The following is a 16,386-nucleotide window of genomic DNA, read 5'->3' on the forward strand; positions in this document are numbered from 1 at the left end:
GCCTGTCCTTAGAGTGCAGCGGCTCTGGTTCTCTCCATCTTTGCTTTGCTCTCAGCTAGTGGGACATTCACCCAAGGGTAACCCTCTATGAGGATTTGTTCCTCCCCCCTACCCCTTTCATCAGAAATAGTTCAGCAGAGGATTTGACACACCAAGGGAGCAACTTAGAGCAGCACTCCCATCAGAGGAAGTCATAGTCTATCATACATATAAGTTATCTTTTAAAGTGCCACAAGACACCGGCTTTTGCTGCAACCAACATCTCTGCTACCCATATACCATCTTGGTAGTTCCTTCCAACGGAGCAGAAAAGAAGAGTGTATAGGAGCACCGGTGGAACACAGTATCCCTAAGCAGGGCGGCAGACAAGACACTTTCTAGCCTAAAGAAGAATTAAGTGTCCCTACAGGTCCTTTGCTGGCCCTCTTGTAAAACAGGAGAGTTGAGGATTTGACCAGGTTAACCAGTTTGCATTCCTACAAGACCACCTCAAATGCCAACTATCAGGTATTAATAGCATCCCAATTTCAATTTTCAGCTTTGTAGTTGGCAAAGTTCTAAATGCTAGAGGTACATTTAGAGAGCCCGTTGGCTTGGCTAATGTTGACCTATGTACAAGTCGGCATTATCCCTTTCAAACGCTAGAAACAAGCAAGACAAGACGTTTAATGAAGTTGTGATACTAAGAGACACCCCAACGCTTAGCTCTAAGCACTTTCAGTTATGAAACCCACCAAAATGGGGCATTTGTTTTAAATTGTTAAGGTGGGCTGCAACCAGTCTAGTTTCTTCTTCGTCTGTTGAGGCTTCTTTTTAAAGAGAGAGGTAGGCACATAGCTGCAAAAGCAGATTTTGATAGGTGCCCTCTCTTCTCACCTCTTCACCTGGCAAAATTCTCTCCTTAAAGTATAGTTCCTCTTGCCTTTGGGCAGGGTGGATAAAATCAATGATTTTAAAAGAATAAATAAATCAAGATTTTAAAAATTTAAATCAGATTTTTTTAAAATAAAATGCTTTTTGAGAAAAAATCTATCCAAAGGTAGTTTTCTATTTAAGATACACTACAGTCCAAAGGTTATTCATCATGAAATAAGGATTCGTTTTTAATTATGTAGCATGAGGCTGTATATTCATGCAATGTTTAAATTTTGGGCTAAATGAATTCTATTAATCACCATGCCAGCTCTTCCATAGGTTTCTGTAAGATCATTGGGCAATTTTTCTATTTAAAAAGTTTTATCACAGCTGCTTGGTTTTACAGTCCTCCAAACTGTGAATTTGTGTCTGCAGAGATCACAACCCCATTGTGCATTTGCAAATCTATGTACGCAGAATCAACCCCTTCGTCTTAAATGATAAGTTTCAAAAAATTCAATGAATAGTGTACTGTCGGGGGGGAAGTCACATAATTAAATCAAGTCTTTCTGAGCAGTGGACTACCATCTGTCAGGTATGCTTTAGGGTGGATTCCTGCATTGAGCAGGGGGTTGGACTCGATGGCCTTCTGGGCCCTTTCCAACTCTACTATTCTATGATTCTATGTGATTTAAATCAAATTGATTTAAATCAAATCCACCCTGCCTCTGGACATCTTAAAAGGAGAGTGAGAAAGAAAACAACCGAGGTATATGGATAGAAACCATCTGAAAAGGGTCCAAAGCTGCTGTTTAGGATTCTACCTGTAGCCAGCGTCTGAAAACATGAGAGACTGCTGCCTGAAGCAGGAACTCCAGGTAGATTTGGGGTAGTGCGGGTGGTGACAGTTTTTTTTTTAGTTTAGTGTAAATGTAGCATTTAGAAAGGCAAGTATGCTTCGTCCTTCACATTTTTGGCTTAACAATAAAAACACACACAGAGCCAATGTTTTCTTTTCCCTGCAATTGTTTCTTACAGTAAACCAGAAAATACAAGATGTCGTTCAAAACCGGAACAGAACGGTTGAGCTCACAAGACTCCAGGTGGCGCAGAGAGAGAGAGAGAGAGAAAGTAACTGCCTCCCCGGTGTCTTAAAACACACAAAAACTCACCCAGCAGGCTGGTAACAAGAGCATGAACATAAAACTAAGGAGTTTGCTGCCACATCAAAATAAGAACCATTTTTCAGCCACATGAGGTTTGCTGAATAAAAACGAAGCTGAGCCCAACCTCTTTTCAGGGAGGGGAGGGAAAGACACCACTGACTTTTGTTCACCGTCTAAAAATCATAGAATTACTATTGGGCAGGAAAACCAGAGAGGACCAGAAAGTATCTGGAAGCTGGCAACACCGTGGCATAACCGACTACCTCCAAACTCAACTCTTGCAGCAGCTGTAGCCGCCAGACATCACAGCTCATGATAAGCACCAGAGACCTATTTACAGCAAGGCCAATTATGGGAGGGGTGGGAGAAGGGGGGGGGTCACACATGCAATGTTTACCCGCTTAAGAGCAAAGAGAAGGGTTGAGTGGGGCTCAATACTCCTGCTCCACTAAGGAAGTGGATGCCATCGGTAGACGGCCAGTCACATTCATGTTCAAAATTCTGTTAAGAAATATGTGTGTGTGTAGATATATACATATATAAAAAAAACAATCCCTTCCCCCTCCCTGGGTTCCGTCCAACACAAAGAGTATCAAAATGTAAGAGGAACATGTTACAGTTCTACCTCCTGCCCCTCCCCACGCGTCAGGTCTGCAGGTCTTCCCCAGTGCTATCTGCTGTCGCTGTTCTTGGCTTACACGAGGGGGGCGGGGGGGGGGAAGACCGGCACACACACGACACGTGACCTCAGCAAGTGTCTACAGTAAGAAGCGTCAATCGTTGGTTTCGGGGTCTGTCTGGGCCATGTAGGCATCCAGCTCAGCATCCAGGTGTCCTTTTGTTTTTGACATGTAAGCGTCAAGCTGGTTGTCCAACTGCTCCTTCGTCAGCGCGGGCCGGATCGAACCTCTGCCTCGCCCTCGGCCTCTTCCGCGACCGCCGAAGCCGCCTCTTCCCCGGCCTGCCATGCCACGACCTGGCCCCGGGGGAACAAGAACGGAGTTAGGTGCTGTGAGAGCCCGGGCGGGAGGTTTTCACCCTCCTCCTTGCTTCGCGCATTCATAAAATGGCTGCCACGGCCAGTCCCCAAACCCCGTCCAAGGCAGAGGTGCGGACTGAGCTCAAAGACACGAAGCCACTCTTTCGAAACCATATGAAGATGGCGCTGGAGGGCATGACTTTGCTTTGCAGCATGCCGGCCTCTTATTTAAGTAATGGCAGTTTTACAAAATCGTAAGTCAAACAGAAATTGGGCAGCGAGCCTGGCAAGTGCTGAGCGGTGTCCGTGGGCGCCACCCTGGAGACGCCAGGGTGTCTTCTTCCGTCCTGGAATACCTCTCCAGAAAGAACCCTACTCTGCTTCCGGAAGATCTGTACATGAGGGGCCATGCAGCCCTGCCTGGGTCCTCCTACGGGCAAGTCACACTTCCAGGCTTAAGCCATCCAGACAGGCAGTTGGTAGTGCTGATACTGAACTGGGCACAGAAGGTACTAGAAAAGGAAAGTGAATGTAACATCGTTCATCCTGCTCACCTCTGCCACCAAGTCCGCCACGTCCCATGGCTCCTCTGCTAAGCCCGCCTCTGCCAAGTCCACCTCGCCCTCGAATGCCTCCTCTCCTGAGGCCCATCCGAGGGCCTAAGCCACGGCCCCCCCGAAGTAAACCCTGTCCTATAAAAGGGCGGGGAAGATAAAGAGTCACCTGTTTAAGTTTCAATTAATATTCTTAAGGGTTACAGGACTCCCACCCCCCATCCTGCACGGAAACTTGGGCTATTTTTACATGACAGACCTTCACCAAGTTCTAAGCAGCTTAATTAGCATGGTGTCTTCCAAGGCACGAAAGGGAACTCTGGGTTGGGTTTTTTTAGGGCAAAAGGAATTCTTTTCTGGACCCCTAGTCCCACCGCTGGTTCCCCTCCAGCAAAAATCCCAGACAATTTTAAACGTTGTTTTGTTAGGTAGCAATAGACTTTTGGGTTCCAATCCCTCTGCAACTACAAAGGCTAGAAATGTACAGGGAGTAACTAGAGCTTACTTCAGGATACCACACTGGGTGTCTGTTAGCTCATGATACAAAAAGAGGAACACACAGAGCTCTGGCCAAGGTGGCTGAGGCTAGTTTTCCATGCTTTACCACCCACCCCAGCTCCTATTTCCCAACTCACTGTTCTCCATCAAACATGATCTCCCCCCTTCTCTCAAGTTTGCAATGTAGTATTTCTGAATTCACTGAAAGGACACCACGACATCAGAGCCACATTAATCATGTGGATTTGGGTTGTACGACATAGGCTGTCCTAGTGTGGACCACTACCTGAAAAGCAGGTCATTCATAAACTGAGGGGTCAACTTTGGGGAACCTCAAGTGGCATTTGCCACGTGATTTGTTGTTGTTACCAAGAATGCACTAACCTCTCAGGGGAATTCCTCCTCGTAGCAAGCCTCTCGCTCCACGCCCGCCACGCATGGCTCCTCGGGGCAAGCCTCTCTGACCCATAGGTAACCCTCGCCCCCCTAACGTTCCACGAGTCAGGGGTCCGGCCGGTCGGCCTAAGCGTGCCTGGATGTTACTCTTCCCCAGGCGCTGTTTCAGGCTCTTCTGGAAGAAGAGAGTGTTAAACAGGGAAACGCTGTACACGAACAAGCAGCGAACAACCGGCACAGAGGGATGTGCACCAACTGTTAGGAGCAGGAATTCACAAAACAAAACAAGAAAAGTTGTAAACCGTCAGCAACTCTCTTGTGAAACACACAGAAGTCTACGGAAGAAAAGGGTGAAAAAAGTGAAGTGAAATATTTGTTTCTGGAGTGCTGGAAAATGATAACATGATCAGAACAGTTTGATATGCTGCAATATATGAGGGTGCGAATCTGGCCAAATGTTGCTTTCCCTAAAACTGGACTGCCCCCCAACCCCACCTCCTGTTCCTGTCTACAAATTCTTCTGGATTTGTAGACAAGACAATAAAGGGACCAAGCGCTAGATGAAACAAGGCCAGGTCTCCACTTATAGCTGTGGAAAGTGTTCCTTTAGAATGCTTCCTATAGGCAGCTGACTCTGCAGAATGGCTTAAGTAGCATCTACTTCAAGCGGTGCTGAACTTGACAAATGGCGGAGCAGCATTTGCACAATGTCAACCTCAAAGGAATGCCTCTGGTTTTGTGTGCTGGAACGGTTTAATCCTTTGCTGCTGGTTTGATCTTGATTTTATTCTGTGCCGTTTTTCTTGTTTGTTTGAACGTTTGCATGTCATGTTTTTAATGTATTGTACACCGCCCAGAGAATTTAAGTTACTGAGCAGTTTAAAAGTACAGTAAGTAATAAATAAATAAATTCTGGAAAGGATGTCTGGTTAAGGAGTAAGGAGCAAGGAGCAGCTGTCTTGGCTTAGGAAGCTATGCTGCTTTTAAAGACTGGCAGTGTTAGCAATAATCCCAGGTAGGTAGCAAACTCCTTGTGGGCTTCCATACCACCCAGAGGATTGGGGCAGGGGGAGCTATATTTAACCATGCCCCTGAGTCATGCAAGGCTGCCACTTATTTTTAACATACAGCCAAATAAGTAGCCCTCGCAGAGCAGGGAGACTCTTCTCTGACTCAGCATTCAACAGCGGGAACTTTTCTGCCATCTACGGTGAGGAGAGATACAACTCCCTTTTCACCAAGGAAGATCACCCCTTCCAGAGGTGCGATCTCTACTTCACTTCAGCAATCCCTGTCCCATTCTCATGTAAAGGCCAATTCACACAACCCCTCTGGTGCACTGACAGCTGCATGTCCTGGCCGCCCATGTCACGTGGAGCCTGAATCCATGTGTATCAGAATATATTCATCAACTTTTAGTGCATGACTCCCTGAACAGGCTTTAAAAGGCCTATATTGGTTCAGCTTCAGGAGCACCACTGACCTTCACCAGGCCACCTCAATATGAAATGTTAGCAGCTAAAGCCAAGAGCTCAAAGCAGCCTCCACTCCAGAGGGTGCCACGAAGAGAGAGGAGACTAAAGGGTTTTGTTTGCCTCAAGTCTCTGCCAACATGCCCAGAGATGAAGCAGCAGCCATTGCTCACGTTCACCTCTGATGGGAGGGATAGTTCACAGAACAAGGAGGAAATAGGGGACATACAGGGCCATGGGAAGGGGACTACATACAGGACTGTGTGCATGCCACAATTCTAGAAGAGCACAGGAAAAAGCTAAGAACATGGATCCAGCCCAGAGAGCTTCAGCTATTGGGCAATATAGAAATGTAATAAATAAATACTGGGCATAGAATTTCTGAATGTCACAGCATTTTTTTTAAAGGAAGCGGCACCAAAGAAAATGCACAGAAAACACCTGCTAAGATCTCAGAACCTAGTAAAGAGCAACTGAGTAAGAGTCCCCGTGACAGTGGTGGTAGCAAGACTGCTTTACTACCCTAAGTCATAGCCCTTCCACGTTATGACTAAGAAATCCAGAATTATGATATAATGGCTTCTTTTTCTTAAAGCAGCCATATTATGCATAGGAGGCTTTAAGCAAGCCTGCCCAATTTTGCTTTATTTATACATAGAGCAAAACACAGCTTTGCTTGGGACAGAAAAGGGATTGCCTAGGTGCAGCATTTCTATGTCATCTTTTAGCACAAATTACAGCTCTGACAAATAGAACAAGTGTTTGCTTTAGACAGGAGTGGGATGATTTCCAGTCCTACCTCCCCACCCTGCCGTCTAGAATCCCTAGTGAGGGGGAAATGCCCATGTGCTTTAAGCTCGTAGTCAGGATTGCTGAAGACTAGCAGCATACAAAACACAGCAATCTTCTGTATGTGGTTCTTACTTAAAGGACACAAGCGCTTCGCTGGATCAGACCCCCTGGCTAAGACCTCTTCCAAAAGAGCCAAGTAGCCGCAGGAGGAACACTGGGCAGAATCCGCCAGTGGTCCACTGGCCAAAGATCTCCCTTCTGTCAACCCCTGCTTTAAGACGTTTAAGGGGCTGCTTTACGTGTGGCGCAGAGCAGTAAAGCAGCAGTTTCTGCAGCCGAAACTCTCCCCACGGCCTGAGTTCGATCCCAGCGGAAGCTGGTTCCAGGCAGCCGGCTCGGGTTGACTCAGCCTTCCATCCTCCCGAGGTCGGTAGAATGAGTACCCAGTTAGCTGGGGGAAAGGTAATAACGGCCGGGGAAGGCAACGGCAAACCACCCCGCTATAAGGCTTGCCAAGAAAACGTCAGCGAAAGCTGGCGTCCCTCCAAGAGTCGGTAATGACTCAGTGCTTGCACAAGAGGTTCCTTTCCTTTCCCTTACACAACCACCCCTCCATTACTCCTACACCCCCTCCTCGGAAGTCCCTGGCCGCCAAAAGCCCCCCACTGCCAGCTCTTCCACATTAACCTCACCTGCTTGAGCTTTAAGGCAGCCTGTACAGAAGGTCTGTTCTCCATCTGCTGGGCCAGCCTCCTGTTTCGGGCGCTGGCTAGCTGCTGCTGCTGCATGGTGGCGCGAATGTTCACGGGGATCGGCTGTTTGTTCTTCAGCATATTAGTAAAGCTTCAAGGTCGAACAAAACGGGTGTTTAAATAAAATTTTCATTACAAACGCATTTTCAACCGGCATTTCACGGCCCTCAGAGCAGGGCAGCTGCATCCCACGAGCTCTTATGTAACAACGTGGTACACACTTAATATCACGTTATCGAGTTACGGATTTTTGTTGCTTTTCCAGAAAACGTGCAAGGACAGAACATTCAAAAGGTGTGGGTTAGTGCAGTATATTAACACCAGAAGTGGAAAATCTTTATAAAAGTTTCTGTGATTTCAAAAACAAGCAAAGGAAAGAAGAGATGAAGACACACAAAGCAGGGGTGGTGACCAAAAATGCGGGAGGGAGAGATAAAAGAAAAAGAGAAGCAAGGCTGTTTTAAAATGGGTTGCAAGCGGCCAAGAGAAGGAGGTGAAGGAAAGATTTGCCAAAAGTGTCTGCGCTAAGATACCTGCCACCTATGGTGCCCTAAGTTTGGAAGACTAGACTACAAGCTTAGAGACTGCCTGCTTCTATGCCCCCCCTTCCAAAACTACAATACCAGAACGACACACACACACTTCTTCTCCAGTTTGTATGGTAGTTTAAACTCTTGACAAATGAAGGGACTAAAACCTTGTGACTAAAAGACCACTCTCAAGGGAAAATACACACACACACACGCTGAAAGACAGCTCCACGACATTAGCATTGTATTAGGTTTTGGCACAACTCAAATCCGGCTGAGGTAATTAAGTTCTCTACAATTGAAGCCCTGCTACAAGAGAGAAGCTCAAAGCAGCCCAGGAGAATGCCCCTCCCCACTCCACGACTCCTTGCCTCGGTCAGTGCAAAATCAAAGCTAGGAATCATGGCCTGCTATTCATTCTAGGCCTGGAGCCAGTAAAGGTCAACTGCAAAGAAGATCCCATGGGCACCATTAAAAGGAAACACACATGAGGAAAAACTAAGGATACTTCCTCTGGGCAGAGTCCAAGATGCCACGTAACCCACTGCGGGGGGCTAAATATCAAAAAGCACTCCTACAAAACTCCTTCTAAATAACATAGGCAAAAACAAATGCCAAAAAATGAGACTGTGCCCCTGGCACGCAAGGCTCTCAAGGCATGGTGCGTGCGGTTTGAACCCCACATTTCCTATGCTGTGGAGCAGGCAGCAGCACAGAGCTAGCGAGGTGGCCAGGAGTACCAACCTGACCGTAGGCTACAACCAGCAGGCCCTTCACTTTCCATCCAGGCAGGCCAAGGTTAGGCAACTCCAAAAAAAAACACCCCTGCAACGCTACGGACTTTTACCTAGGAGTCCACACCACAGAACACACACTGACTTGCAATGTAAATTAAATAATATTCTGTACATTGCAAGGTGTTTTTTTTAAAAAACCAATCAATTGATTACTGGCCACCATAATAGCGTGGGGTATTTCAGAAGGTGGCCACCAACTTGCAGAGCTTTAAAGGGGGGATAAGACGCATTTATGAAGGAAAAAGCTATCAGTGGCTACTAGTAATGATAGCTGTATGTTACATCCCCTAGTTTTGTGAACCACCCAGAGAGCTTCGGCTATTGGGCGGTATAAAAATGTAATAAATAAATAAATAAATGCTAGTTGTTGGGAGGCACGAGCAGGAGCGTGTTTTCGCACTCATGACCTGCTTGTGAGGTTGCCACAGGCAGCTGGTTGGCCACTGTGTGAACCGAAGGCTGGATTATATAAGCCTTTCATCTGATCAAACACAGCTCTTACCTTACCTGTGGAAAGGATCTTACGTTACACTGCTACGTAAAAAAACCTGACTTTGCCAATGTCCAAATGTTGACCGAAGACCAGGAGATTTGTTATTAACGATCTAATTCTAAGACACCCCTCTTGCGGTCTGCCTTTGCAGCCGCACCCAAGCATTTGCTGAAGGAGAGACAGCGGAGTTTTAAGTGTAACTCTCGGAGGGGCATTTCTGAAACGAAAAGCAACTTACTATAAAAGCTTCACCCATTAGTTGGACACTTAAACGTACAAATGCGCCGAAGAGGAAAGGAAGGAGAAGAGCAAAGGCACGCAGAGGAAAGGAAGCAGATGACGGATGGAGTGGAGCACTGGCCTCTTACAAGGTCCAAGGTCAGGTCCAAGGAGCCTTCGGGCTGATCAGAGAGCGGCCAGCTGCCTGCCTCTTACAGGCCAGACCACACAAGCACGTGTGTCCGCCTAGGACACAGCAGCAAGCCTCCTGCAGCTCAGGTAACATGCTACTGCACTGCAGGGTCACCTATATAATGTGGACACATGTGGAAGAAAAAGGAGGGTGCGAGGTTTTCTTAAAACACATCCCACCACATTACCGTTTCCGGCTTATTATCAGACAGACCATTTTGCCCTTTTAACCTCGTGTACCATTGTTTGCAGTGGGATTTAAGGCAGAAGTGAGCTGCCCCCTGCTTGTTTGCATCTGGATAGATTAAGAACAGAGCAAGGACCATGTTGGTTCTGGATACTGAACACAGTGACAATTAAGCAAAAAAAAAAAAAAAATGAAAAAAAAAGTAAAATAAAAATCTTATGAGCTGAAGCTGGCCGTTGAGTTCCTCACCGCTCGTTGAGGGACATCTTGGTGGTGCTCTTAAGCACAACTTTCGGCGCTGACGGTGCGGCCATCTCGGGTCCCCAGAACCTACAAAGAGGGAAAGGGCAGGTTCACAAAGGTGCAATGGTTGTTTCATTATGTATCTCCAAGACAGTGATACGGGGGACACAAGACAATCAAAATGAAGAAGGGCCTGAGCAACTGCCGTATGAGGAAAGGTTACATAATATTTGGGGCTTTTTAGGTTAGATACGATGGAGGCATATAAGCAGATAGAGGTAAGTTTTTCTTTACCTCTCATAATACTCAAAATAGTGGGGTTATCCAGTGGAGCTGAATGGTGGGGGATTCAGAACAGAGCAATGGAAGTATTTCTTCACATGGAACTGGCAACCAGAAAACAAAATGATGGCTAACAAGCTAGATGGCTTTGAAGGGGGATTACACAAATTTATGGAGGATAAAGCTATCAACAGCTGCTACTCATGATGACTACATGCTACCTCTAATATCAGAGGTAATATGTCTCTCAATACCCGTTGCTGGGGAACATGGGCAGGAGGGAGCTGCTGTGCTGTGTCCCTGCTTGGGGGCGTGCAAAGAGTCATCTGCTGTAGCCACTGCAGGAGAAAGGATGCTGACGCAGTTAACTGTCCTTAAGAGGGAGGAGAGATCCAGCACCAGAAATGCCTTTAAAGCTAGGCCAGGCCACTTGCAGCCCTCCAGAGGGTTTCATTTCATTCATTCATTGCATTTCTATACCAACCTCTAGCTAAAGCTCTTTGGGCGGTTTGCAAAAATAAAATAAAAAAACCATTATGTGAAGCATAAAAGCATTCACACGCAGGCCTACAACTCCCATCAGCTCTACATAGCCATTGGCGAGGGCTAAGGGGACCTGTAGGCCAAAACATCTGGAAGACCACAAAGCTGCCCAGCAGGGTGGGAACGGCTTTCGTGGGAAATGGTTGGGAGGATAAGAAAGGGAGCAGTTGAGAACTGGGGCCTGGCCTGGATTATGTGTGGTTTTATTTATTTATTTATTTAGAGTATTTTTATCCCGCACCTCAGCCAAAAGGCTCTCGGAGCGGCTTACAATATATCCATAAAGAAGACAGTCCCTACCCTCAGGCTTACATTCTAAAAAAAAGACATGACACACAAGGAAAAGTGTATGGGGAGGGAAGAGGGAGAAAATAAAAATAGATTAAGGAGGCTGCTTAGGCTGGAGGGAAGGCCCTGCTCCGTCCTCTCATCTCCCAATGGAGGGGCAAACCAACAGCTCCTTCTTCCCCACAGGGTGAAGATGTTAGCCCTGTGGGGAGGGGGGGGGGGTCCTGCTCCAGTCTCCCTCGCATCTTCTTCCCCACAGGGTTTTTTTTTTCTTCCTCCCTCCCCACCCGTTTTTCCTTGTGTGGCAGGTCTTTTAGGCCCTGTGGCCGCTTAGGAGGGGGGCTATTTGGGAGGGAGCTTTTTAAGAAGGGTTTGCAGTGAAGCAGCAAGAGACGGAGGGGGAGCTGCCCCTCCCCCACCACCTCCAGGACTTCCGCTCGCCAACATTCCGAGGAGATCACGTGGCCCCGGCCAGGCCTCGCGGCCCGCTGGAGGCCGCCAACGGCCCCCGAGGCCACGCCCCCTCCTCGCTCGCGCCTAACGGGCAGCAGCGGCGCCCTCCCCCTCCCCCTCCCCCCCTCGCTCACCGTCGGGGGCGGGGCTCGCTCTGCTCTGCCTGCGGCTCTGGCGGCGTCGGCAGCGGCGGGAGGTTCCGCTCAGGCTTAGCCCGGCCTCCCCCCTCAGGTGCCCCGAACGCAAAGATGATGGCGGCGGGTTGCTTTCCTCTCTTCACTTATTCGCCTTTCGGCAGAGACGCCGCTTCTACGTCGGCGCCCGGCTGTTGCTTCTTCGCCCCTTCTCTTCGCTTTCTTTTGCTGTCTTTTTCTTTTCTTTTTTTGGCCTTTCTCGCTCCCAAATTTCTCCTCAGAAGAAGCCCGGCAAAATGGCGCCGCCGTGCTTTTTGTTCCTAAGACCGCGCATGCGCCAGCGGGGTGGGCGGGGCGAGAGAGAAAAAAGGACTCGGACGTTGCTGCCGGCTGCGCAGGCGCATTAAAACCACCCGTCGGGCAAGAGGCGGACTGCGCCTGCGTCCCTCAGCGGGAGAGAGGGCGGGTTTGGGGCGAATGACGTGAGTGATTGACAGCTGGGTGCTTTCCAGGTGCGGGAGGGAACCAGCGTGTAACGATATGGGGCGGAGTTTCGCCTGAGTGACGCGAGGAGAGGTGAAGAGAAGACTGGTTGAAGCGGGTGCGGTTTTAAGGGGCGTGACTACTCCACAAATGGGTGGGGCTTCTCTTTCATAGTTGGGGCTGTATTTTTACATCCCATCTCATGTGCGGCGCCAGTTCTGGCCACAAGGTGGCGCCACTCTACAATTATACACACCTTTTGGAATCCGGTTTTTTTTCTCCTCGCGGCAGATCCTGCCCAGGTTTCCTCGGGAGTAAATACCGCTAAATGTAATGGATTTCCCCCCAAATTGGGCGTGTATAGGATTGCAGCCTTGCAGTGCAATCCTCTATGCGTCTAGCCAGAGGTCCGACTGAGTTCAATGGCGCTTACTCCCAAGTAAATGGTTTTGTGTTTTTTTACATTTCTTTTCCTATATTTTAAAATGTATGTTTTAAACTTTGTAATACCGCCTTGAGACCCAGTATTGGGCAAAAGGTGAAAGGTGGAATACAAATAAATATAATAATAATAATAATCCTTTGCAAACAGAGTATTTCTTCTCCTCTCCTTCTCGATATACAAGACGTGGCCTCGCGCCTTCCAAAAAGGATGCAAATCGCTGTTTGGGGGGAAGCGGAAAACACCCCGCAAGCAAATAAGCCCTGCGCTGTGTTCGCCCAAATTCCGCGAGCAGAAAAGCTGGATTCTGCAACCGTGTCGGTGGGATGGAAGCAGATTACATTGACACAAAGTCTCCTGGACCTCATTCTCACATATGACTTGGGGTGGGGCTGTACCACTTCAGGCTGCAAGAAGCTGCTAAGACAGCCGGGTGTCCTACTTGGGAGAGGACAGTCCTCTCTTTGAAGGTGTCATTCCTCTATTTGAACGACTGTCTGGGCCCAGTCTGGTAAACATAGTGCAGGAGACTGGAGTAAATGATACCCATTTGTGTTCTCACAAGTGAAACAGTTTATCTTCTAGATATAGGGATGTTTACAAATAGTTTGTATGTTTAGAGCCTTTTACTCTTATAAATGTTTAATTTCATTATGTTACATTCTAACAAGTGAGTCAGTTTATCCATCAGACATACGAACATCTATAAATAGCTTGCATGCTTTGAAGCTGGACAACCATCGGTCAGGGATGCTTTAGGGTGGATTCCTGCATTGAACAGGGGGTTGGACTAGATGGCCTTGTAGAACCTTCCAACTCTACTATTCTATGATTCTAAGCCTCTCATTCTTTCTGTGCTAAGTCTCTTTTACATTTATAATTTGATGCAATGATGCACATTTGTATGATTTCGGTGATATACAATGGTGGGCATGTAGAGTGTATTGACATTATATATTGTCTTTTTAGCCCAAAGAAGAACCTGAGCGTCTGAAAGACCTTGGAACTCTTTTATACTAAACATCAATTTTTTCTATCTCTTTTACCCTTGGCTTTTTTGGCAGTTCCTGTTCAGTTTTTTCCCCTTTTTGTTGGCATTAATCCACATGCATGTTTATAAGACTGATGCATCGCTATCCGAGATTTAATTTCCAGAGATGTAACATCTTTCCACTGAACTGAGTGAGATTTACTTGTGAGTAAACACTCATAGGGCTGAGCTTCGTGTTCATATTCCAGCCATTTCCCAACATGGTGCTTTCCAGAAGTTTTGGATTTCAACTCTCAACAATGTCAAAAGTTGGAAGTCCAAAATACTTAAAAGGCTGTCACACAAAGGAGGGCCAGGATCTCTTCTCAATCATCCCAGAGTGCAGGACACAGAATAACGGGCTCAAGTGACAGGAAGCCAGATTCCAGCTGGACATCAGGAAAAACTTCCTGACTGTTAGAGCAGTGTGACAATGGAACCAGTTACCTAGGAGGTTGTGGGCTCTCCCACACTAGAGGCCTTCAAGAGGCAGCTGGACAACCATCTGTCAAGTATGCTGTAGGGTGGATTCCTGCATTGAGCAGGGGATTGGACTCGATGGCCTTATAGGCCCCTTCCAACCCTACTATTCTATGATTCTAATCTGGGGAAGATGGCACTTGTATTTTCCATGTCAACAGCAGTGGCTAGAATTGCACCCTAAGTGTCTTTACCATTTTTTACAAAGGTCTACAACAGTTTCCACCCCCACCCACCCCGACTCAGGGGCCAGATTCCAGTTTGGAAAGAGTCTGGGGCTTACACTCCAGCACAGGTGAGGCCAAAGAGAAATGTCATTCTTACCCATTTGGAGATTTTCCCACTGAGCATATAAAACACAGCTCAATTCTAGGCATGTCTGCTCAGGAGTAAACCCCTCATTTAACACCTCATTTCTAGGCAGGATACTTCAAAGTGTAATTGCCTTTAAATATCCTGTTATCTCCATTCATGAATCGGAGATAACAGCAGAAGAAACTGGCAGGCTGGGAAAGGAACCCTGCAGAAAGGGCACATCTAGTCCCCTATCCTATTAGAGGCCTTTAGGGGGTATTTAGAGAAATCCATTGTGATGCCGATGATGGAGAAAGAGGAGGGCTTCTATAGTGTCTATGAGTGATAACATCAGAAGGGCCCCGCTGGATCAGACCAAGGGTCCATCTAGCCCAACGTTCTGTTCACACAGGGGCCAACCAGCCACCCATGGCTGGGAAACCCACAAGCAGGACATGAGCACAACAGCACCCTCCCACCCATGTTCCCCAGCAACTGGTGTACATAGGAGTCCTGCCTCTGATACCGGAGATAGCATATAGTCATCAGGGATAGGCTTCTCCTCCAGGAATTTATCCAATTCCCTTTTAAAGCCATCAGCTAAAAGCGGCGTTGTGTTTTTTAAAAGACGTCTTTGCATGCTTCCGAGATGGTAGATGAAAATCAGGGACTGCAGTACCCCAAACTGTCCCTGTCCAACCAAGATTGTCTGGCACACCTCCGCCAAAGGGAAACGATTTTGCGAAATCTCAGCAGCGGCGTGCTGGTGCTGGCCGGGCGTTCCTCCCAGGGGGGTTGTCAGTGCACGAGGCTATTAATACTGCGAGTATGATTTCTGTTGTAACGGCGGCATTGTCAGAGGACCTGTAACCCATCCTTCCGATAAGAGGCCAGGGATCGAGTGTCTCCGACGGCTCCTCTCGGACAATGGGCACTGTCAGAGGAAGCTACTCGGGTGACGGATCCAAGGCCCACCTGACCCTGGGCGATGCAGGGATGAGAAAGGGCCCTTGTTGAATGAAAACGGTCCACCCTCAATGGTTGCCGGGGTAACAGAGGAGCCATGAAACCAGATTCCGGTCCTGGAGCCCGGGACAAGCCAGGCCCGATAAAACCACCTGAGGTCTCATTACAGGACCGGAGCTTGTGGGAAAAATAAACCATCCTGGCATTAATGATGCAACGGGTGGTAATGAATCATGCATTGTGTTATTGTGCTCCCTACAGTTCAGATTTAGTCTCATCTTTGTCGGGCAGAAGTCACTGCTGTTTCATGCCCTTCTTAGGGCCCCGGAGTCAGCTCACGCCAGACCTGGGTTACAGTTTCCACACCTCCGGGTGTGAAAAAAGACGTCAAAGAAGGAAACCCCAAAGTGTGGCAGGGCCTGACTTCAGGATGCGATGGCATGCGTGGACGGACTTTGGGACTGCGAGGTCTCCTTGGTTGGTAGCTTGGGAGTGACGGAACTCAGTGCAAAATGGCGGCTCAGGAGGAGATGTGCGGCACAAAATGGCAGCCCTGGAGGCGGAGCCAATGAACAATGGCGCTTTGGGGTGGAGCCAATGCACCCCATGAGCCACACACTGGGATGCCCAGCGCATACTCAGATGTAGATTTGTACTTGTAGATCAGGCATTCTAACAGCCTGTCAGGTAGAGGTACAAGGCTGGCCTTGTACTACATCATCATAATCATCATAATTTATTTCTTACCCGCCTCTCCAATTGGATCGAGGCGGGGAACAACAGCAGGCATAAAATACATAAAATACTGATTAAAAGCATCCTAAAAGCATCCTAAAATTCCACTGGATAGGCCTGCCGGAAGAGAT

At 47.8% G+C, this 16,386-nt stretch overlaps 1 protein-coding gene across 2 annotated transcripts; it reads right to left on the reverse strand.

The window, feature by feature from the left end:
• Positions 1 to 1,863: 1,863 nt before the first annotated feature.
• Positions 1,864 to 12,155, reverse strand: CHTOP (chromatin target of PRMT1). Of its 2 annotated transcripts, none has more exons than XM_063146311.1 (6): positions 11,826 to 12,155; positions 10,132 to 10,212; positions 7,405 to 7,555; positions 4,437 to 4,620; positions 3,555 to 3,692; positions 1,864 to 2,997 (listed from the first exon to the last, which is right to left on the reverse strand). In XM_063146311.1, the coding sequence occupies exons 2-6, from the start codon at positions 10,194 to 10,196 to the stop codon at positions 2,795 to 2,797; spliced, it is 741 nt and encodes a 246-aa protein (XP_063002381.1). In that variant the 5' UTR covers positions 10,197 to 10,212; positions 11,826 to 12,155; the 3' UTR covers positions 1,864 to 2,794. The 2 variants fall into 2 exon arrangements, with proteins under 2 accessions (XP_063002381.1, XP_063002380.1); XM_063146310.1 differs by having other exon boundaries at positions 4,437 to 4,623.
• Positions 12,156 to 16,386: the final 4,231 nt, after the last annotated feature.

This window comes from Elgaria multicarinata, chromosome 21, assembly GCF_023053635.1.
Source record: "Elgaria multicarinata webbii isolate HBS135686 ecotype San Diego chromosome 21, rElgMul1.1.pri, whole genome shotgun sequence".
Lineage (NCBI taxonomy): Eukaryota > Metazoa > Chordata > Lepidosauria > Squamata > Anguidae > Elgaria > Elgaria multicarinata.